Below are 22,768 nucleotides of genomic sequence, written 5' to 3' on the forward strand. Positions count from 1 at the left end.
ACCCGTTCCCTGCTCTAGGAGAGAAGGTGATGGCTGACGACCTGTTCACCCAGGACCTCTTCCGGTTCCTGCAACTCCTTTGTGAAGGACACAACAATGGTAAGTTTCGCCACGGTGCAAAAAGGATGTTGAGACTCTAGAAAGAGTGCAGAGAAGACCGACAAAAATGATTAGGAGACTGGAGGCTAAAACATATGAAGAACGGTCGCAAGAACTGGGCATGGCTAGTTTAATGAAAAGAAGGACCAGGGGAGACAGGATAGCAGTGTTCCAGTATCTCAGGGGTTGCCCCAAAGAAGAAGGAGTCAACCTATTCTCCAAAACACCTGAGGGTAGAACAAGAAGCAATGGGTGGAAACTAAACAAGGAGAGAAGCAACTTAGAACTAAGGAGAAATTTCCTGACAGTTAGAACAATTAACCAGTGGAACAGCTTGCCTCCAGAAGGCTGCCACAGAGAAGGCTCTTCCCCTGGGTCCCGCCAAGCGACATTGTTTAGTCGGGGATTGGGGAGGCTGTTAACCCCAACAAAAACATGACTGTTATTTGTGATGAGTTGGACCCAGGTTATTTGGTTTTGGGGCCAAGGTTGAATTCTCACCCATCGCCTTCCCTTGCAGACTTCCAGAATTATCTGCGGACCCAGACTGGCAACACCACCACCATCAACATCATCATCTGCACCGTCGACTATCTTCTGCGGCTTCAGGTGAGAGCGGAGACCTCCCAGGTAAAGGTGTGAAAGGGAACAAGCACAATTTCTGCTCCTTTAGTAAAAAGAAGGACTAGGGGCAGTGATGGGCTCCTACGGGAACGGTCAGGAACGCAGTTCCGGTAGCAAAATTTGGAGCCCCACCCCAGAGCACTGAAAGATGTTGAAACAAAATGCATAAGCCACGGCCACAGTGTGGTAGTAAAAATTTTGGTAGCCCACCATCACTGACTAGTAACATGATAATAAATCTTTAGAAACTGAGATAAAGGACATTTTTGGCATCTAAAATAGCAACTGTATTCTTATTAAATTCCTGATTAATGCAGGAAAGTCTGTATTATTATGCCACTATCCGGTATTATCCTTGCAAGTGGTCCTGTAATGTTAAGATTAGCATATTTTAAAGAAGCGAATGCTGGCTGGGGAATTCTGGGAGTTGAAGTCCAGATATCTTCAAGTCTCCAAGATTGGGAAACACTAGATTACTTCCACGGTCCCTTCCGACTCTGTTATCCCGGAATAACTGCTACATCCACAGCAATGGTTAGGAGAATTCGCCTGTGGGTGTTGGACCTTCACAGGATGTTCTCTCATGTTCTCTTCCTCCTCTTCCAAATATCCAGGAGTCCATCAGTGACTTTTACTGGTATTATTCCGGCAAGGACGTGATTGACGATCAGGGCAAACGCAACTTCTCCAAAGCGATGGCCGTAGCCAAGCAGATCTTCAACAGCCTCACCGAATACATCCAGGTAGGCCTTGGGAGATGGGGAAGTTCCATCTGGAGAACACCCTTCTCCAAAAGGTGTTGCACCTCGGCCCTGGGCTTCCCTCAATATCCCACCCCCCCAGAGGACGTGAACCTACAATAATGAAACAATGAGTTTATGTTTCTCAACCTTGCAAGTTCAGCTCAAGGGCAAAACCTTTCTCATTTAGGGTTGGTCTAACTCACCTGGATCTTTCTGCACATGATTAATATGAAATGGGCCACGCCAGGGATGATTATCAACTTTTATTTATTAAACATTAAACTCAGTCAGCTGAACATTTAAAAACGTACCACAATTGTTTTATTTATTGATTGATTGATTGATTGATTGGATTTGTATGCCGCCCCTCTCCAGAGACTCGGGGCGGCTAACAACAGTAATAAAACAATGTACAATAATAATCCAATAAATACTAAAAATGATTAAAAAAACCCATTAATATAAAAAACCAAACATACATACAGACATACCACACATGAAATTGTAAAGGCCCAGGGGGAAAGAGGATCTCAATTCCCCCATGCCTGGTGGCAGAGGTGGGTTTTAAGGAGCTTACGAAAGGCAAGGAGGGTGGGGGCAATTCTAATCTCGGGGGGGAGTTGGTTCCAGAGGGCCAGGGCCACCACAGAGAAGGCTCTTCCCCAGGTCCCGCCAAGCGGCATTGTTTAGTTGACGGGACCCGAAGAAGACCCACTCTGTGGGACCTAACCGGTCGCTGGGATTCGTGCAGCATTGTTATTGTTACTGTTATGTCTTCTCAGGGGCCTTGCACTGGGAACCAGCAGAGTTTAGCGCACAGCAGGCTGTGGGACGCAGTCATCGGTTTCCTCCACGTCTTTGCTCATATGATGATGAAACTGGCACAGGTAAAGAGAAAATCTAGAGAGGGGGAGGCAGAAGGGCTGCTTGGTTTGAGCTCTAGAGGAGACCACCCCGCCTAAGAAAGGAACACTGAGAAATCAAACCCTTTAAATCCAAAAATAGATTTTCCCGCTAGCCGCCAATATCTTTTCCCTCCAAACCTGTAGCTCTGATCTCCGGTTGTTGACTACTTATCTAGCAAGAAAAGATTTGTACAGTGGTACCTCGACATCCGAGTTTAATTCGTTCCAGACCCGAGCTCGTAAGTCGATCAACTCGCATCTCGAACGAATGCCTTTAGACTTTGTTTTTCGCGCCGAGATAACCAGAAGCAAGGATTCTTGCGCCACCTAGTGGAAGCTCGGTTCGTATCCCGAATTTGAGCTCGGTTGTCGAACAGAAATTTTGCTCGCATCGTGGCTCGTAACTTGGAATACTCGCATGTGGAGCAGCTCGTATCTAGAGGTACTACTGTACTCAGTTTTGGCTTGCCCTGTCGGTATTGCTTGGAATGGTCTTGGAGGCTCTTTGGTGGACCAAAACTGACCCATCCAGCAATCAGCACCCACATGAGCATAGATGAACTCCAAGATTAACATCAGACCAACCTTCAAGAAGTAAATAAGATCCCAGTGAAGGAACCAGCAAACAACCTAACATTAAACCACCCAACCAAAAAGCTTCCAAGGCTATTCCCACCAACTCTGACAAGGGCAAACCACTAGTATATAAAAATAAGAGCAAACCCACTTTCTTCTAGCACTGATGGTGTTATCTAGTTGGGTAATGAAATTTCTACAAGAAAACAACCAAGCTCAGAGAGCTTCAAGGACCCTTCATTTCAACCCTGGGCTACAAATATTCCCCTTTATTGGCACCATTGCAAATTAAAGTCTTTTGAGCTTGGAATGGTGGCTCCCACCTTCCCAGAGGTGTTTTGAGGGCAGGCTGACCATAATAGCAGGAGCCAAAACCTAGCCAAATAAATAAAATAAATATCTCTAAAGAAAACCCTTCTAAATAATATCTTTTTTTCCAATGTGTAACAGACGACCCAACCCCCAGCGCTCCGAAATGGCGTAAGAACCTTCTCTGTGGTCTGCGTCCCTCCATCCCACCCCTTTGGCTGATCCTCTCAGTTCCCATGCTTCCCTTCCATCCTCACCCCCCTCCCCTCCATCCTTTGCTCTCCCTTTCCTTTCAATGGGCCGGACCAATGGATTGACTAAGCTTACATGGTGTTCCTTCTAGGTGCCTTAATAATCATTCAATAAAAATGCCAGGTAAAATGACCCGTAGAGATGTTCCGTGTAACATTCAGCTTAAATTACACTGACCAAGTTGCAGAGTGTTAATACGACGTACCTAACTAGTTGGGTTTGGTAATATATAAAATCAACCGACAATGCATGCTTCCATGTATTAGAACACTATTGCTTTAAGTGCTAGTGTTACAGATTGCCACAAGAGGGAGCCAGAAGCGTGATTCCCTCTCGCGGCTCCTTTCTGCTATTCTCTGCTATTTCTGTTGTGTCTATATGACTATGCTGTAGTAAGAACTGTGTATTCAAATGATGGTTTGTGCATTTGTAAGCTGGACAAGTAATGCTTATATTGAGAGTTATTGACTGGTTTAACTGTGTATGATTAGGATTGTTCTTGACTAATATATTTGCCAAAGTAAATAATATTTTATACACTTAATGTATCTTGATTGTATTACTGAAGTATTGCTCGTATCTCTGGGCTCTCAGCTGGATAGCTGCTAGACCGCCATGTTTCCTCTGTGTACGTGTATCCTTGACCACTCATAGATCACTTTGCACACTCCTTAATCTTGGTTATGGGCCCAGTGTGAAGTTTAGTGGACACAACAGAAATAGCCGAGAGTAGCCGAGAGAGTGAATCACGCTCCTTAATAGAGAGGAAGGGAACCTACTGCATATGGGGACAAAGTGGGGGGTTATCCGTTAGCCACTCCCAGAATGACATGCACCCCCCTCCATCAGGACCCCAGGCCAGCTGGCTGAGCTTACTGCCTCCCCCCAAAAGGCCATTTCACGGACCCCACAGTTCAATCCTGACTTAACCAGTTACATCTCCCATCAAACTGCCAAACGCCTCCTACTCGGTTTACTTGAACGTGGAGGAATAGCATGTGTGACCTGGTTCCATTTTGCAGTGGCTGCTTCTTCTCATCCGTCTTTCCCTTCCTGCTGTGTCCTTTCTGCTTTTACTATCTCCTCCGTCTACCGGGAGGCGGTTGAAGGCTCTGTGCTTGACCATTGCTTGGCCTTGCTGGCTCATTTTTCTCATCCAGGCTCATTTGGTAATAACACTGGCGGGCGAGCGGGAGGGAGGCATTGGGTGGAAGGACGGAGGAGAAGAGGACAAAACCCACAACAAGGTGGATGGACGGGCTTGGTTGCCATGGCAATGGGGGCCACTGTTGGGAAGCCTAAGGAGGCCAGTTGAGGACAAGTCCGACTGAAGAAGGTTCCTCTAAGTCAGTGATGGCGAACCTATGGCATGGGTGTCACAAGCGGCACATGAAATCATATCTGCTGGCACGCGAGCCGTTGCCCTAGCTCAGCTCCAATGTATATGTGTGTGCCCAGCCAGCTGATTTTTGGCTTGTGCAGAGGCCCTGGGAGGGTGTTTTTGGCTTCCAGGGAGCCACCGGGGGAGGATGTGGAGGGCATTTTTACCCTCTGGCTCCGGCAAAGCCTTTGGAGCCTGCGGAGGGCGAAACACGAGCCTACTGGGCCACCAGAAGTTGGGAAACAGGCCGTTTCCAGCCTCCGGGGTGCAGGGGAAGCAGTTTTTAACCTCCCCAGGCATTGTGGGCAGTCACGTATGGGCGATAGTGCGCAAATGCACGCTCTTTCGGCACCCGAAGGGGGAAAAAGGTTCGCCATCACTTCTCTAAGTCATTGCCAGAGCTTGGAGAACCATCCCAGCTTCAAGGGTGGGAGTAGGCATCGGGACAATTACGGCGAGAAGAACTCTTCCCAGAATTACCTCTTTCCCTCACCAAACTATCTCTTTGTTGCGCTGCCCGTGAGGAGCATTTTCGGAGTGAATCTTACCCTGAGGTAAGGAAGCTGCCACCTCTTTGGAGGGAGAAATTCACTCTGTGTAGGTGTTTGGGGTTACTCCCTGGTTGACCTCCTCCAAGGAGAATGGGGAGGCTTTGGAAAAGAGACCTTGGAAGGTCGTCTGGTTGGGGACCATAAGTGGTCAGGTTGGATCAATTTAATCCAATGTTTTTTAACTTCTAAGATTCGGTGGACTTCATCTCCCAGAATCCCCCAGCCAGCATTGCTGGGGAATTCTGGGAGGTGTAGTCCATGCATCTTCAAGTTGCCACAATTAAGGAACAGCGATCCAAACTGACTTCCATCCCAAATGTCTTTCTAGACAAGTGGTTCACAATCTTTCTAATGCACTTCCCTTAATACACTTCCTCGTGTTGTGGTGACCCTCAACCATGTCTAGCACCAATTCTCCCCACAGAGCTTGAAGCTGATTGGCAGGAAGGTCAGCGGGACTCCCCCACTGTAAACGCCTGATTGGTCGGATTGTAAAAATATGTTCCGAGGCGCCAGAATAGAAGCTTTAGTTCGTAACGCCAGGGGAAATTTGTGTTTTCCCCCATGGACTTAGGCGACCCCTGGGCAACGGTCTTTCGACCCCCCTAGGGCAAGGGTAGGCAAAGTTGGCTCTTGTAGGACATGTGGACTTCAACTCCCAGAATTCCCGAGCTAGCATGATTGGCTCAGGAATTCTGGGAATTGAAGTCCACAAGTCATAGAAGAGCCAACTTTGCCTGCCCCTGCCCTAAGGGGTCCCAAACCCCCAGGTTGAGAAGCACTGCTGTAGACTTAGTGTCCATGTGTTACGGGACCGCAGCCCAGGTTGTGTAAATCCCTCTTTTTTACTCATGGATTTATACAAGCCTCCTTCTACACATCAATTGAAGGTTTTTGCATTGGATGACCTGTCTGGCCAGAAGCCAACTGGTGGGTGGATGAAGATTAGAACACTGATGGGTGAAGGACTGTCAGGGGGGGAAAGGCCCAGGAGATCCCTTGGGGAGGGGTCTCTCAAAAGAGGCCTCAAGTCCCCACCGGAGAAAGACGTCCCATTTGATCGCCTTCTGTATCTGACCCCTGCTTGTTCTTCCAGGATTCCAGCCAGATTGGGCTTCTGAAGGAGCTGCTGGACCTTCAAAAGGACATGGTGGTGATGCTGCTTTCGCTGCTGGAAGGTGATGCCCTGGCGACCTTCTGGAGGACTCTCCGGCCTCCGTCTTGGCTTCTATTTTGGGGGGGAATTAATTTTATTTACATATATATAAACACAGCAAACAATGCAAACATATACATCTAAAAAATTACAAAAACGTTTAAAAAAGAATAAAAAGCGGGCAAGTCTGTATAATGGTGCTAACTATGTTGGCTTCTAAAGGGCAGAACCACCCACCATATAAGATCTTAGGCTCCGTTTCTAGCATTCGAGTCTTCGGAGAAGGGCGGCATAGAAATCTAATAAATTGAATTGAGTTGAATCTCCAGCTGGACTCTGACTGGGTCTCTCTGGCCAAATACTTGAAGGCTAAGGCTAGATATTGTTCTGGATCAGGCCTTGAATCAGGCCGACTGTTCCAATAATAATAATTATTAATAAGGGGGGACATGATCGAAACATTTAAATATGTTAAAGGGTTAAATAAGGTCCAGGAGGGAAGTGTTTTTAATAGGAAAGTGAACCCAAGAACAAGGGGACACAATCTGAGGTTAGTTGGGGGAAAGATCAAAGGCAACATGAGAAAATATTATTTGACTGAAAGAGTAGTAGATGCTTGGAACAAACTCCCAGCAGACGTGGTTGGTAAATCCACAGTAACTGAATTTCAACATGCCTGGGATAAACATGGATCCATCCTAAGTTAAAATACAGGAAATAGTATAAGGGCAGGCTAGATGGACCATGAGGTCTTTTTCTGCCGTCAGTCTTCTATGTTTATTATAATAATAATAATAATAATAATAATAATAATAATAATAATAACAACAACAACAACAACAACAACAAAATAATAATAATAACAATAATAACAACAACAACAACAACAACAACATCTTAAAGGCTGGTAATTCTCAAAAATAACATTCCTTTTATTCCTTCCATTTCGGTTCTCGTCATTACAGCTCCGGTATGGAGAAAATGCATTCAACTCTTTCAGGCTAAATTACAAAGTTATAAGTCTCTCTAATTAACAAGCTGTCTGTTAAAAAGCAGTGTATCATGCAATAGAAACGCTCGCTTATTTGGGAGAGACGACATAAATCGCCATCTTGGTTGATTTCACTTTGACAAAAGCATTGTCTCTTACGTTAAATTCCAGAAGTGATGTAATTAATTAATTTCTTCCTTTCTTTTCTGCAACCTTCTGAACTTTGGGTTTAACCAAGGACCGTCTTCTAAACTCGAACTGTCAGAAGAAACATGAGTTTGCATACTTTCGTCTGACGGCTGACCTGTTTCGCTTTCCTCACTAGCTTCCCCCACATCTCTTTTTAAAAAATAATCTTTATTAAATATTAATATTTTTAAAAAATTAAGGTGGAGAAACAAACATAAGAAAAAATTTACAAAGTATGTACTATTGACAAATCATGATAACAGATATATGTATATATTTAGTCATCAAAATAGAAAGTCAAGTATAAAATATTTTAAAGTACTATTTAGATTTGTGATGAATTGTTTTATTTTGCTGTGAGTCTGCGGAGAGGGGCGGCATACAAATCTAAATAATAAATAATAAATAAATAAATAAAAGAGCATAAAAGGGAAAACACAAAAGAGATAGAAAAGAAGGTAAAAAGGAGCTTCCCCCACACATCTCTTAAATCAGGGTAATTGACAGCTTCTACATCATCTCCATCTTCTGAATCTGAAAATTCTAAAGGCTGACAGGGAACACACACAACAGAGGGAAGTGGCGGTAGCAAGTTTATGCACTATTTATTGAACACTTAATAGTTTTTTTTTAAATTGTCCTTCCGTCGTTATTAATTTGCATCCTTGATGTGCCTGCTCAGGAAATGTGGTGCACGGCACCATCGCTCGGCAGATGGTGGACATGTTGGTGGAGTCCTCCAGCAACGTGGAGATGATCCTCAAATTCTTCGACATGTTCTTGAAACTGAAGGACATTGTGGCATCCGACGCCTTCCGGGATTACATCACGGATCCTCTGCGGGGCCTCATCTCCAAGAAGGATTTCCAGAAGGCCATGGACAGTCAGAAGCAGTACACGCCATCGGAGATCCAGTTCCTCCTCTCTTGCTCGGAGGCTGATGAGAATGAGATGATAGACTATGAAGAGTTCGCCAACCGCTTCCAGGAGCCCGCCAAAGACATTGGCTTCAACATTGCAGTGCTGTTGACCAACCTCTCGGAGCACATGCCCCACGACGCCCGCCTGAAGACCTTCCTGGAACTGGCCGAGTGCATCCTCAACTACTTCAGTCCCTTCCTGGGCCGCATTGAGATCATGGGCTCCAGCAAACGCATCGAGCGCATCTACTTCGAGATCAGCGAGGCCAACAAGACCCAGTGGGAGATGCCCCAGGTCAAGGAGTCCAAGAGGCAATTCATTTTCGACGTGGTCAACGAAGGGGGCGAGTCGGAGAAGATGGAGCTCTTCATCAACTTCTGCGAGGACACCATCTTTGAGATGCAGATCGCCTCCCAGATTTCGGAGGAGGAAGGAGAGGAAGAGGAAGAGGAGGAGGAAGAAGCAGAAAGCGCCGAAAGTGGGGAAGCGGAGAGCGTGTCGGCGCCTTCGGAGGCGTCTTCGGTTTTCGGGGAGTTCCTGGAGAGCATCGTGAATTTCTTCCGCATGTTCACCTATCGCAACATCCGCCGACAGTTCCGCAAAGTCAAGAAGATGACGGTCAAAGAGATGGCGGTGGGAGTGGCCACCTTCATTTATACCATCTTAATGGCCATCCTCATCTTCTTCTACAACGTCTTCAAGGGCTTCTTCCTGCTCATCTGGAACACCCTCTTTGGTGGCGGCTTGGTGGAGGAAGCCAAGAAGCTCACCATGACCGAACTCTTGGCCAGCATGCCCGATCCAACTCAGGACGAGGTTCACGGGGACGTTGCTCCTTCCGAGGAAGAAGAGCAGGTGACGGAAGAAGGAGAAGAAATCAATATCGCGGAGCCCGGCAAGGAGGAAGCATCCGTTGAAGGCGGAGACGGTTTCGGAGGGGATCCAAAGAAAGAGCATTTCCGTTCGATGGCCGTGGACGCACCAGGCGGGCTTGGAGATATGGGGGACACCACCCCAGCGGAACCTCCCACCCCTGAAGGGACACCCATCCTCATGAGGAAATTGGTACGGTTGGGGTTTGAGTGGGTGGGAGTTGCTGGGAAGGTCCAGTGTGGACCAAGAGGGAAAGGGAAGGAGGATAGGGAACGTGGGCCTAGGACAGACTTGGGCAAGGGGTGGCCTGTGGGCCGCATCCAACCCGCCCGCTGTCTGTGACCGGCCCACTTTCTATCTGTGACCGGTCCGCGGAGTTTGGGGTCCACTCCAGTGCGAGGATGAAAGAGCTCACCTTGTCTGCCGGAACTCCTCTGGGTCTGGGTCTTTACAGTATTGGGTAGAACTGAGTTAATTATATTAATCCGGCCGTCTAAAACCATACCAATTTCTCATGCGGCCCCATGGCATAGAGGAGAGACAGGGGATGGTAGATTCTTAGGAATCTGGAGAGGTCAACCGTGGATAATCTAAGAGTAAAGTGTTGGGGGTTAAGGGATGACACTACGGAGTCCGGTCATGAGTTCCACGCTTCGACAACTCCATTAGTAAAGTCATATTTTTTACAGTCTAGTTTGGAGCGGTTAATATTGAGCTTGAATCTGTTATGTGCTCTTGTGGTGTTGTGGTTGAAGCTGTAGTAGTCATTGACAGGCAGGACGTGATCTTGTGGGCAATCCTTAGATCCACTTATTAATCCACAGTTTGCTTCTTCAAGCGACAGGGTGCCATTGTAGCACTGAGCGATGCCCTTCTTGAAATCTTGCCATCTCTTCCTTTCCGAGTCGTGTTTTTTGGTTTCGTCTCTTGGATCGAACTCGTTGACGGATGCTCTTGTGTTTCTCCAGCTGAAAAGAGAAGCAGGGGAGGAGGAACCAGACCCGGAGATGGAGAAGATGGAGGAACCCCCCGCAGAACCAGAGAAAGCTGAGTTGAGTGGCTTGGAGGTCCATCTGGGGTTGTCAAGTTCATCAGATACCACCACCGCCCCGAAACCAGAAGGCAGAAGTTTGCATTGCCTAAGGCAGGGGCCTCCAAAGTTTAAGACTTGTGGACTTCAACTCCCAGGATTCCTCAGCCAGCCATGTTGGCTGAGGAATTCTGGGAGTTGAAGTCCCCAGGTCTTAAAGTCACCGACTTTGGAGACCCCTGCTTAAAAGCACCACACTTTGGACTATTGGTAGTCCTCGACTTACAACCATTAATTTGGCAACTATTTGAATTTAACACAACCGCCCTGGGGAAAAAAAAGAGATTGCTTTCCCAGATATGCCCATGTCTCGTCAACACTCCGCAGACTGCACTGTCTGCCGATCAGTTTCCGGTCAATGATCTATAAAGCCCTACATGGTATCGGACCAGAATACCTATGAGACCTCCTGCTGCCGCACAAATCCCAGCGGCCGATTAGGTCCCACAGAGTTGGCCTTCTCCGGGTACTGTCGACTAAACAATGCCGTCTGGCGGGACTCAGGGGAAGAGCCTTCTCTGTGGTGGCCCCGGCCCACTGGAATGAACTCCCCCCGGAGATTCAAACTGCCCCCCTCATCGCCTTCCGCAAAATGCTAAAGACCCATCTCTGCCGTCAGGCGTGGGGGGATTAACCTCCCCACTTCTTCTCCTCCTACCTCTATATTGATTAGCTGGACCGAGTGTGTATGATTGTGTAGTTCAGTGTTTCCCAACCTTGGCAACTTGAAGATATCTGGACTTCAACTCCCAGAATTCCCCAGCCAGCATTTGGGCATGGATAGCCTAGAGAACAGGAGGGCCAGAGCGGACATGATAGCAGTCTACAAGTATACGAGGGGATGTCACAGAGAGGAGGGGATCACTTTATTCTTCAGGGCACCAGAGGGCCAGACGAGGAAGCTGACCAAGGAGAGATTCAACATGGAGATAAGGAGGAACTTCCTAACGGTCAGAGCGATCAACCAATGGAACAACCTACCAGCGGACGTTGTGAACTCCAACACTCTGGACATTTTTAAGAGAAGATTGAACTGCCACTTGACTGGTGTACTATAGGGTTCCTGCTTGGGCAGGGGGTTGAACTGGATGGCCTTCATGGTCCCTTTCAACTCTAACAATAAATAAATAAATGAAAGTCCAAATATCTTCAAGTCGCCAAGGTTGGGAAACACCGGCGTAGTTAATGGGTTTTTATGACAACGTATTTTAATGTAGCTTTAAACTTTCAACGTTAGATTTGCATTGTACTGTACTGCTGCTTTGTTGTGAGCCGCCCCGAGTCTTCGGAGAGGGGCGGCATACTAATCAGTTCAGTTCAATTCAAGAGCGCCAACCCGCTCCTGGAAGGGTTGTGTGATAACCCACCACATGGTTTTTGTGTCTCCCTCGCCCCATCTAGTGCGGAAAACGGAGAGAAGGCTGCCAGAGAAGAAGTGGAAAAGAAAGAGGAGGAGAAGGAGGAAGAGGCACCGATCCCACCACCGTCCCAGGAGGAGGAGGAGGAGAAGAAGAAGAAGGTGGCCCAGCGGTCCGAGAAGAAGGAAGAGGAACAGGGAGGCTCCGAGTTCTGGAACGAGTTGGAGATCCAGAGGGTCAAATTCCTGGTAAGGGGTCTCTCTTGGTTTCTTTATTTTTTCCTGGGTATAAAAATTTTCTTTATTTTTCTTTCAGCAGACAATAAAAAACCCAGAATCAATGCTGAGAATAATAATTAATAATATTTCTTAGATATGTTAAACATTCAGAAAGAGAAAAAAGCGCTAATAATATTTTCAGTATGTATTTTTTATCCTCTTCTTTGCTAAGTTAATTGAAATTAACCACGCATGAGATATATTTCACCTACAAATAACAATACTATAAAATCCAGTCTCTCTTGGTTTAATTGATGTGCAGGGCAGGAATAGGATTCGTTGCTCATAGATAGGACTCACAACATAAAAAACATGAACAGGAGTCTAGGAGCTGAGATAGAAACATAGATGATTGACGGCAGGAAAAGACCTCATGGTCCATCTAGTCTGCCCATATACTATTTCTTGTATTTTATCTTAGGATGGATCTATGTTTATCCCAGGCATGTTTAAATTCAGTGCCTGTGGATTGACCAGCCACGTCTGCTGGGAGTTTATTCCAAGCATCTACTCCTCTTTGACCTCAAATTGTGGCCCCTTGTTCTGGTGTTCACTTTCCTATTAAAAACACTTCCCTCCTGAACCTTATTTAATCCTTTAACTTATTTAAATGTTTCGATCATGTCCCCCCTTTTCCTTCTGTCCTCCAGACTCTACAGATGGAGTTCATGAAGTCTTTCCTGATACGTTTTATGCTTAAGACCTTCCACCATTCTTGTAGCCCGTCTTTGGACCTGTTCAATTTTGTCAATATCTTTTTGCAGGCGATGTCTCCAGAACTGGACACAGTATTATTCCAAATGTGGTCTCACCAGCGCTCTATATAAGGGGATCACAATCTCCCTCTTCCTGCTTGTTATAACTCTAGCTATGCAGCCAAGCCTTCTACCCACTTTCCCCACTGCCTGACTGCACTGTTCCTCCATTTGGAGACTGTCAGAAATCACGACCCCTAAATCCTTCTCTTCTGAAGCTTTTGCTAACACAGAACTGCCAACACAATACTCAGATTGAGGATTCCTTTTCCTTTTTTACGTTTAGAAACATTCAAAATTAGCTTAAACGTGTAAAACAACTAAATCTGGGACTTGGAAAGAGTTTGATTGTGAGACGTTGACCTTTCTGAAGCAGAGCAACCGTCGTGTGACACCTAACCTTCTCTTCTCATCCTTTCAGAACTACCTGTCCAGGAATTTCTACAACCTGCGCTTCCTCGCCCTCTTCCTGGCCTTTGCCCTCAACTTCATCCTGCTTTTCTATAAGGTAAAAAGATTTTGCGGATTGTTGGGAGTTGTCTCTTGGGGCCAGAGATGCAAGAACCCGGTTATCAGGGCTCCTCCAAATCTCCAACAAGATGGTTGTTTGCAATATTCGGCACGTTTTCACTGAAAAAAACTCAAGCGGCTTATCAGCATGATTGGGGTGTGATGCGTTAACATAGAAACATAGAAGATTGCCGACAGAAAAAGACCTCCTGGTCCATCTAGTCTGTCCTTATACTATTTCCTGTATTATATCTTAGGATGGATCTATGTTTATCCTAGGCATGTTTAAATTCAGTTACTGTGGATCTACCAACCACGTCTGCTGGAAGTTTGTTCCAAGCATCTACGACTCTTTCAGTCAAATAATATTTTCTCATGTTACTTCTAATCTTTCCCTCAACTAACCTCAGATTGTGCCCCCTTGTTCTTGTGTTCAGTTTCCTATTAAAAACACTCCCCTCCTGAACCCTTTAACATATTTAAATGTTTCGATCCTGTCCCCATTTTCCCTTCTGTCCTCCAGACTAGACAGATGGAGTCCATGAAATCTTTCCTGATAAAAGTTTTATGCTTAAGACCTTCCACTGTTTTTGTCGCCCATCTTTGGGCTCATTCAATTTTGTCCATATCTTTTTGTAGGTGGGGTCTCCAGAATTGGACACAGTATTCCAAATGTTGTCTCGCCAGCCCTCTATACAGCGGGATCACAATCTCCCTCTTCCTTCTTATTTTAAGTGTTTAAGTGACACCTTAATTTATTTGGCTTCATGCTGTCCGCTTCCAACATTTTTAGACACAGTTCTACGGCCTTCCTCCAGCGAGACACAAGGGCGCGTATGCCCTGTTGGTACCACTCCTTGTTCTGGTCACTAAGCGACTAACCGTATTTCTGTCGACTGCAGATTCTCCATAAACTGTACACAAACATTTGTGAATGTTCCCAACAGTTTCTTTCTCCGCAGTGAGAAATTCAATGACGACACGCTGCCTGTAACGTACATCACTTACAGACGCCATTTCGAAACACAGCTGCAGCTACGCTATCTGTCTGGAGAAACACAAAATTTACACACGCACTCCTGGCAATTCAAATAATGTATATCTAAAGTTTCGCATTCGTACCATTACTGTAGGCTGAGAAAAAACAATGTGGTGCATTACTTTCTGGGCAACCCTCGTAGCTTTTCCTCCTTTAGATCCTCATATTGGTCTCATCTTTCTTGCGTCTCTCTCTGTCCTTCAATTTCCTAGGTGTCGGACACACCGCCTGGTGAAGAAGAGTTTGAAGGTTCTGGCCTTGAAGGCGACCTGGATGCAGGATCCGGGGCAGGTTCCGGCTTCGGGGGAGAGGACAACGGTGGCAACGGGGACGGCAACGGCAACGGAGACGAGGACGAAGAAGACAGCGTGGTCTACTTCTTCCTAGAGGAGAGCACGGGATACATGCAGCCAGCCTTACAATTCCTGTCCATCATTCACACCCTGGTGGCCTTCCTCTGCATCATCGGCTACAATTGTCTCAAGGTGCCCCTGGTCATCTTCAAGCGCGAGAAGGAGCTGGCCCGCACGTTGGAGTTTAGCGGGCTGTACATCACGGAGCAACCGGAGGACGACGACATCAAAGGCCAGTGGGATCGTCTGGTGCTCAACGCCCCGTGAGTGAAGGGAGGGAGGACGGGTTATGGAGGGACTGAGAACTATCCCTTCACTACCCAAGCTGTAAACTGTAAGCTCACACCTCTTACTATGCAATTCCTCTTGCCTTCTCAGCAATCTCCTATAGCGAGGATCTATTCATTCATTCATTCATTCATTTTATTCATTTCTTAATTAATTAATTAATTAATTAATTAATTAATTAATTAATTAGATTTGTATGCCGCCCCTTTCCGTAGACTCGGGGCGGCTCACAACACAATAAAACAGTTCATGACAAATCTAATAATTTACAATTTAAAATTTAAAATAGTTAAAAAAACCCCATTTTTAAACAGACATACCTACAAACATACCATGCATAAATTATATAGACCCGGGGGAAATATGTCAATTCCCCCATGCCTGATGACAAAGGTGGGTTTTGAGGAGCTTACGAAAGGCAGGGAGGGTAGGGGCAGTTCTAATCTCTGGGGGGAGCTGGTTCCAGAGAGTCGGGGCCACCACAGAGAAGGCTCTTCCCCTGGGGCCCGCCAACCGACATTGTTTAGTTGACGGGACCTGGAGAAGGCCCACTCTGTGGAACCTAATCGGTCGCTGGGATTCGTGCAGCAGAAGGCGGTCCCTGAGATATTCTGGTCCGGTGCCATGAAGGGCTTTATAGGTCATAACCAACACTTTGAATTGTGACCGGAAATTGATCGGCAACCAATGCAGACTGCTCTCGAAGCTGCATTCTATCTATCCACGGATTATCCCCTCTAATGTCTTCCTCATCCTCTGACTGGGACCACTCCCCCATTGTCACATCAGCCCCCTCTAGTGGTTCACTCAGGTCACTTTCTCCCTCACTCTCACTCTCTGCATCAGCTGGCAACCCCTCTGGGTATCCAGAGGAGGGCCTGGCTCATCCTCCACGGAATTGGACATGACCTTAGGTGGACAAGGAGCACTAGCTAAGAGTTAACAGAAATCGAGAGGGGTTGGACTGACCATTCAATGGAAACATAACGAATCCAGGCTACTTTCTTTCTTGACTCTGCCTCCACCCTCTGTCTGTCCTTCTACTACAGTGTTTCCCAACCATGGCAACTTGAAGATATCTGGACTTCAACTCCCAGAATACCTATGAGACATCCTGCTGCCGCACAAATCCCAGCGGCTGATTAGGTCCCACAGAGCTGGCCTTCTCTGGGTACTGTCGACTAAACAATGCCGTCTGGCGGGACCCAGGGGAAGAGCCTTCTCTGTGGCGTCCCCGGCCCATTGGAATCATTCGCATTCGCTGGCTGGGGAATTCTGGGAGTTGAAGTCCAAATATCTTCCAAGTTGCCAAGGTTGGGAAACACTGTTCTACTACTAAGAGTCCTTTATTGGCCAATTTGAGCTGTTCTTAGTTGTGTATGGCTGGATGGTGTGCTGTTTCTGGGTCTGGGCCAAGGGTGGACATCTATAGCCCCTTTGCCACCTGCAGATTTCAATTCCCAGAATTCCTGAGCCGGCGTGGCTTTCGTGGCTAAGGCGGGACCCACGGCAAGACAAGAAGGGAGAGGCAAGAATGGACTTTGCAGGAGGGATTAAAACGGAACGGAAGGTCTTTAGGGACGTGGGACGAGGGGATTCAGTTCCTGGCGGCTTTTTAAAACATTGCTTCCCATTTTTTTTCTGTCTGTGGCAGGTCATTCCCGAGCAATTACTGGGATAAGTTCATCAAAAGAAAGGTAAGGTTGCCCGCAGGCCCTTGGGTGGGGAAACAGGGGTCTGGGGTATGCTGCAGAAGGCAGGGGAGGCAGGGAGAATCTGGTCAGTGCCAAAAACCTTTTTTAAAAATGCAGTCCTCAGGTTATGACTTTTTTTAAATGACCAAAGTTATGATGGTGCTGATGGTTTTGCCTCCATTGCAGCATCCCTGGCAGTCACATGATCAAAATTTGGGTGCTTGGCAACTGGCATATATTTATGACAGTCGGCGTGTCCCAGGGTCACGTGATCACCATCGGGGTGGGGTGGGGTAATTTTTTCATTTTCTTCTCCACCCTTACAAACATACAGAAATCACATTCCTTCAAATTTCAATACAATACAAAATATACTGCTCAAAAGAAATAAATAAAGGAAACCCTCAAAGAACCCATCCTAGTTCTGAATGAATGAAATATTCTCATTGAACACTTGGTTCTGTACAAAGTTGAATGTGCACAATAACAGGTGAAATTGACTGTCAATCAGTGTTGCTTCCTAAGTGGACAGTTTGATTTCACAGAAGTTTGATTGACTTGGAGTTACAAGTGTAGTATCAATCACCAAATTCTTAATTATTTTGTGTCGGTATAACATTATTTATCTTGTGCTACCTCCTTTTCTAATTTTGTCATCTGGGTTTCAAAGATCACCATATTTGATCATCCTAGCGCTTCTGGCAGGCAAAGCTAATTGAGGAAGCCACATTCGCTTAACGATCCTGTGATCTGTTTAATGACCAGAATAAATGAAGGTCACATGCTTGGGAGTGGACCCAGCGGCCTGCACCCACTTCCACAAAGCCCAGCGCCTGCCACCTGTGAATGGCCACATCCCTTAGCTAGGATGGTTCTGATCCCAATGGTGGTCCTATACTGAGGACTAGCTGCAAGGCTGCTATTTTTAAAATGTGCGTAACTGCGGCTTCTTTTCTTCTTCTTCTCTAGGTTCTAGACAAATACGGCGACATTTACGGCCGAGAAAGGATCGCAGAACTTTTGGGCATCGATTTGGCCAGCTTGGACATCTCGGCTCAAAATGAAAAGAAGTCTGAGCCGGACACCTCATTCTTGACTTGGTGAGAAAGTGGGGCAGAGCAGGAGGGAGGGAGGGATATGGGGCAGCAGGTAAGGCTCAGGGTAAGACATCATCACCCTGACAGGTAGACGACAAAGGGAGCGTTTTTAAATTGTAATTTAAGGGACAGGGATGTAATTTCAGGTTATAAATATTCCTTTATTCATTCATTCATTCATTCATTCATTCATCCATCCATCCATCCATCCATCCATTCATTCAATTTTTATGCCGCCCTTCTCCTTACACTCAGGGCGGCTTACAACATGTCAGCAATAGCACTTTTTAATAGAGCCAGCATATTTGCCCCTATAATCCGGGTCCTCATTTGACCCACCTCGGAAGGATGGAAGGCTGAGTCAACCTTGAGCCGGTGGTGAGATTTGAACCGCTGACCTACAGATCTACAGTCAGCTTCAGTGGCCTGCAGTACTGCGCTTTACCTGCTGCGCCACCTCGGCTCACATATCATATCCCAGTGATGTGGAACCTTGTTTGGATCAGCTGATTAACACCTGGAGCCGACATAGGGCAATGCCTCTCATGGCTTCTGATACAGTTCTCTGTGCTAGATTTGCCAACACGGATCTATAACATCTTTTTGCACATTACCGCCAAGTACAGGCAGTCCTTGACTTACGACCGCAATTGAACCCCAGATTTCTGTTGTTAAATAAGGCGTTTGCTAAATGGGTTTTGTCTCACTTTACAACCTTTCTTGGCCCAATTGTTAATGGAATCACTGCAGTTAGTACAAAGCCCATGGAGTCCAGCCTTCTATGTCCCACAATGGCCCACCAGTTGTCCATGGGGATCTTGAGCAGAAAGAGAAGGCAAGACCCTCCCTTTCCCTTGACCCCCAACAAATGGGACCCAAGGGAACCCTGCCTGCCTCAACCAACATAGAGGCAGCACATGGACATCCATTTCAATAACCACCATGGATACACTTGGCATCCATGAATCTGTCTAATCCTAAATTAGTAAATTAGTAACCCCATTGTAAACCGCTTAGAGTGGGCTGTAAAGGATTATGAAGCAGTATAGAGCGCTGGTGAGACCACATTTGGAATAATGTGTTCAGTTCTGGAGACCTCACCTACAAAAAGATATTGACAAAATTGAACGGGTCCAAAGACGGGCTACAAGAATGGTGGAAGGTCTTCAGCATAAAACGTATCAGGAAAGACTTCATGAACTCAATCTGTAGAGTCTGGAGGACAGAAGGAAAAGGGGGACATGACTGAAACATTTAAATATGTTAAATAAGGGTTAAATAAGGTCCAGGAGGGAAGTGTTTTTAATAGGAAAGTGAACACAAGAACAAGGAGACACAATCTGAAGTTAGTTGGGGGAAAGATCAAATGCAACATGAGAAAATATTATTTCACTGAAAGAGTAGTAGATCCTTGGAACAAACTTCCAGCAGACGTGGTTGGTAAATCCACAGTAACTGAATTTAAACATGCCTGGGATAAACACATATCCACTGTAAGATAAAATACAGGAAATAGTATAAGGGCACACTAGATGGACCAGGAGGTCTTTTTCTGCCGTCAGTCTTCTATGTTTCTATGTTTCTAAGTCTAAGTGCTGTTGCTATTCCTCTTTCTCTCTCTCTCAGGATTTGTTCCATTGACATTAAGTACAAGATTTGGAAACTTGGTGTCATCCTCACGGATAACGTAAGTAAGACGACATAGCCCCAAGGCAGAGAAATCCAATACTAAAATAGATATACTGAACACCCCTTTCATCCTGGAGAAATTCTGCCCCCGTGGCTCCTAAGGGTCAGCACCGACTCAACGACACCTCAGCCGATATCGTGGAACGTACAACTAGTCTTAAATTACGACTACGATTGAGCCCAAAATTTCTGTGGCCAAGCGAGAGAGTTAAATGATGTTTTGCCCTGTTTCACGACTGGTCTTGCCACGTGGTTAAACGAATCACCGCATTGGCAAAGCCTGTTACGCAATTCTTCATTGAATCTGGTTTCCCCACTGATGTTGCCGGTCAGAAGATCACAAAAGGGAATCAGGTGATCCCCAGGTTACTAGAAATAAATACACGCCAGTTGCCAAGCATCTAAATTTTGAACCTGTGACCATAAGGATGCTGCAGTGGTCATGAAAAACGGCCACATGTCCCTTATTTCAGTGCTGTTGTAATTGGAACAGTCACTAAATGAATTGTCGTAAGTTGAGGACGACCTCTAGTCTGGAGGGGCTTTTTCCCAGAGGGCAAAGGGGCAGCGGAGTTTGGAATGTCAGGGAGGGAGGAAGAAGGCCAAGAGAGTCCCTCCTTAAAAGTTCACAGAATACATCTAAAATTATGCAGGTAGTTGCTGTAGTCTGGCAAGATTCTGTCTGTAAGGAAACTAACTTCACCTTTGGTCCCTGGGTCTTGTCTTCATTGTTGTTAGACTAAAGTTTAATGCCAGAAGATATTAGTGACACCTTCCTCTTCTTACTCTCAAGACCTCAAAGACATTCTTCATTTGCTCTCCATCCAGTTGTTCATAATAACAACAACAACAACAACAGCAACAACAACAATAACAACAGAGTTGGAAGGGACCTTAGAGGTCTTCTAGTCTAACTCCCTGCTTATGCAGGAAACCCTACACTACGTCAGACAGATGGTTATCCAACATCTGCTTTAAAGAGTCCAGTGATGGGGCATTCACAACTTCTGGAGGCAACTTCTGTTTCACTGATCAACCGTTCTGACTGCCAGGAAATTTCTCCTTAGTTCTAAGTTGCTTCTCTCCTTGTTTAGTTTCCACCCATTGCTTTTTGTTCTACCCTCAGGTGCTTTGCAGAATAGGTTGACTCCTTCTTCTTTGTGGCAACCCCTGAGATATTGGAAGACTGCTATCCTGTCTCCCCTGGTCCTTCTCATTAAACTGGACATACCCAGTTCCTGCAACCGTTCTTCAATATGTTTTCTTCTTTCTCTCCCTCCCACTCCAGTCCTTCCTGTATCTCTTCTGGTACATGGTGATGTCCGTGCTTGGCCACTACAACAACTTCTTCTTCGCTTGCCATCTTCTGGACATTGCCATGGGTGTCAAGACCCTACGGACCATCCTATCCTCTGTCACCCACAATGGCAAACAGGTCAGCTGGGATGGGGGAGAAGAATCCCATGGTCCATAAGCACCAGAGGAAGCTGCCCTTTCCCTGCTAATCAACTGACCATCTCTTGCGACTGCGTCCTCTTTCCCCAGCTGATGATGACGGTGGGGTTGCTGGCGGTGGTGGTCTACCTTTACACGGTGGTGGCCTTCAACTTCTTCCGCAAGTTCTACAACAAGAGCGAAGACGAGGACGAACCCGATATGAAGTGTGATGACATGATGACGGTGAGAGACTTCCTGGCCCCGCGATGGTGAACCTATGGCGCCCGTGTCACAGGTGGCACACAGAGCTATATCAGCGGGCACACAAGGCTTTGCCCTATGTCTAAAATATAAACGGACTTCTGGTTTGTCCGTTGTGCTGTTTTTCACTCTCTGGAGCCTTCGGGGAAGCTTCCTGAAGCCCCGGAGTGCGAAAACAGCCCAACGGGCAAACCGGGAATTCGGAAAACACACTTCTGTTTTGCCCGTTGTACTGTTTTTGCACTCTGGGGCTTCAGGAAGCTTCCATGAAGGCTCCAGAGAGTGAAAACAGCACAACGGGCAAACAGGAAGTCCAATTTTCTGAACTTCCGGTTTGCCCATTTGGCCATTTTTTCACTGTCCCAGGCTACAGTGAGGCCTGAGCTCATGCGCAGAGACGGGGGGGAAGATTGTGCTCATGTGCAGGGGCAGCACAGGTCTGTGTGCGCATGCATGGGGGGGGGAGGGAGGTCCTAGATCAGGGGTAGGCAAGGTTGGCTCTTCTATGACATGTGGACTTCAACTCCCAGAATTCCTGGGCTAGCATGTTTGGCTGAGGAATTCTGGGAGTTGAAGTCCACATGTCATAGGAGAGCCAACCTTGCCTACCCCTGTCCTAGACTGATGTCCTCCTGGGTCTCTGGTTGGGAAGGCTGAGTTGGGTCCTGAGGCTGCATTGTTTTCTACTCTCTTACCCACAGTGTTACCTCTTCCACATGTATGTTGGAGTGAGAGCCGGTGGAGGCATCGGGGACGAGATCGAAGACCCAGCCGGGGATGAATATGAGCTCTACCGAGTGATCTTTGATATCACTTTCTTCTTCTTTGTCATTGTCATCTTGTTGGCTATCATCCAAGGTGAGATTGGGGGGGAGGGACAGCATCCCTCTGCTGTTTTTATTTATTTATTTAATTAGTTCATTCTTTAGTTATTTATTAGCTTTCTCTCTTTTGTTTGGAATATTTTATTATTTTTCACAAAGTAAAAAAAAGAAAACATCTCAGTAGTCTTTTATAGATAGTGACCCGTTGGTATCGTAATTTGTATTTGTATTTACCATTCAATATACAATATATTCACTTCGATGGCATAAGGATAGAGAGAAGAAGAAACGGGCAAATGCTTTGTTTTGCTTTGCTCAATCTCAGGTATTTCTTTTCTTTTTAACTTCTGGATTTCTTTGTCCATGTCCCCAGGTTTGATCATTGATGCCTTTGGGGAGTTGAGAGACCAGCAGGAACAAGTGAAGGAGGACATGGAGGTACGGCGAATCCCTTCCTGGTCATTTTTAGCACAGCAAAATAAGAGAGTTGTGGAAGGGGCCCTGGGAGGTCTTCTAGTCCAACCC

The 22,768-nt window shown here is 46.3% G+C and overlaps 1 protein-coding gene across 1 annotated transcript in view; it reads left to right on the forward strand.

Moving 5' to 3' along the window:
- Nucleotides 1-22,768, forward strand: part of LOC139155673 (ryanodine receptor 1-like) — a 141,681-nt gene that overhangs the window by 115,161 nt on the left and 3,752 nt on the right. Inside the window, exons 82-98 of the mRNA XM_070730915.1 lie at nt 19-99; nt 620-708; nt 1,338-1,466; nt 2,249-2,353; nt 6,537-6,618; nt 8,459-9,762; nt 10,539-10,621; nt 12,062-12,266; nt 13,473-13,559; nt 14,813-15,216; nt 16,896-16,938; nt 17,905-18,035; nt 19,659-19,719; nt 21,010-21,156; nt 21,267-21,401; nt 22,121-22,277; nt 22,617-22,681. Of these exons, the coding sequence (XP_070587016.1) occupies nt 19-99; nt 620-708; nt 1,338-1,466; nt 2,249-2,353; nt 6,537-6,618; nt 8,459-9,762; nt 10,539-10,621; nt 12,062-12,266; nt 13,473-13,559; nt 14,813-15,216; nt 16,896-16,938; nt 17,905-18,035; nt 19,659-19,719; nt 21,010-21,156; nt 21,267-21,401; nt 22,121-22,277; nt 22,617-22,681 (3,308 nt within the window). The remainder of the gene's footprint in view (nt 1-18; nt 100-619; nt 709-1,337; nt 1,467-2,248; nt 2,354-6,536; nt 6,619-8,458; nt 9,763-10,538; nt 10,622-12,061; nt 12,267-13,472; nt 13,560-14,812; nt 15,217-16,895; nt 16,939-17,904; nt 18,036-19,658; nt 19,720-21,009; nt 21,157-21,266; nt 21,402-22,120; nt 22,278-22,616; nt 22,682-22,768) is intronic.

This window comes from Erythrolamprus reginae, unplaced genomic scaffold (assembly GCF_031021105.1).
Source record: "Erythrolamprus reginae isolate rEryReg1 unplaced genomic scaffold, rEryReg1.hap1 H_43, whole genome shotgun sequence".
Lineage (NCBI taxonomy): Eukaryota > Metazoa > Chordata > Lepidosauria > Squamata > Dipsadidae > Erythrolamprus > Erythrolamprus reginae.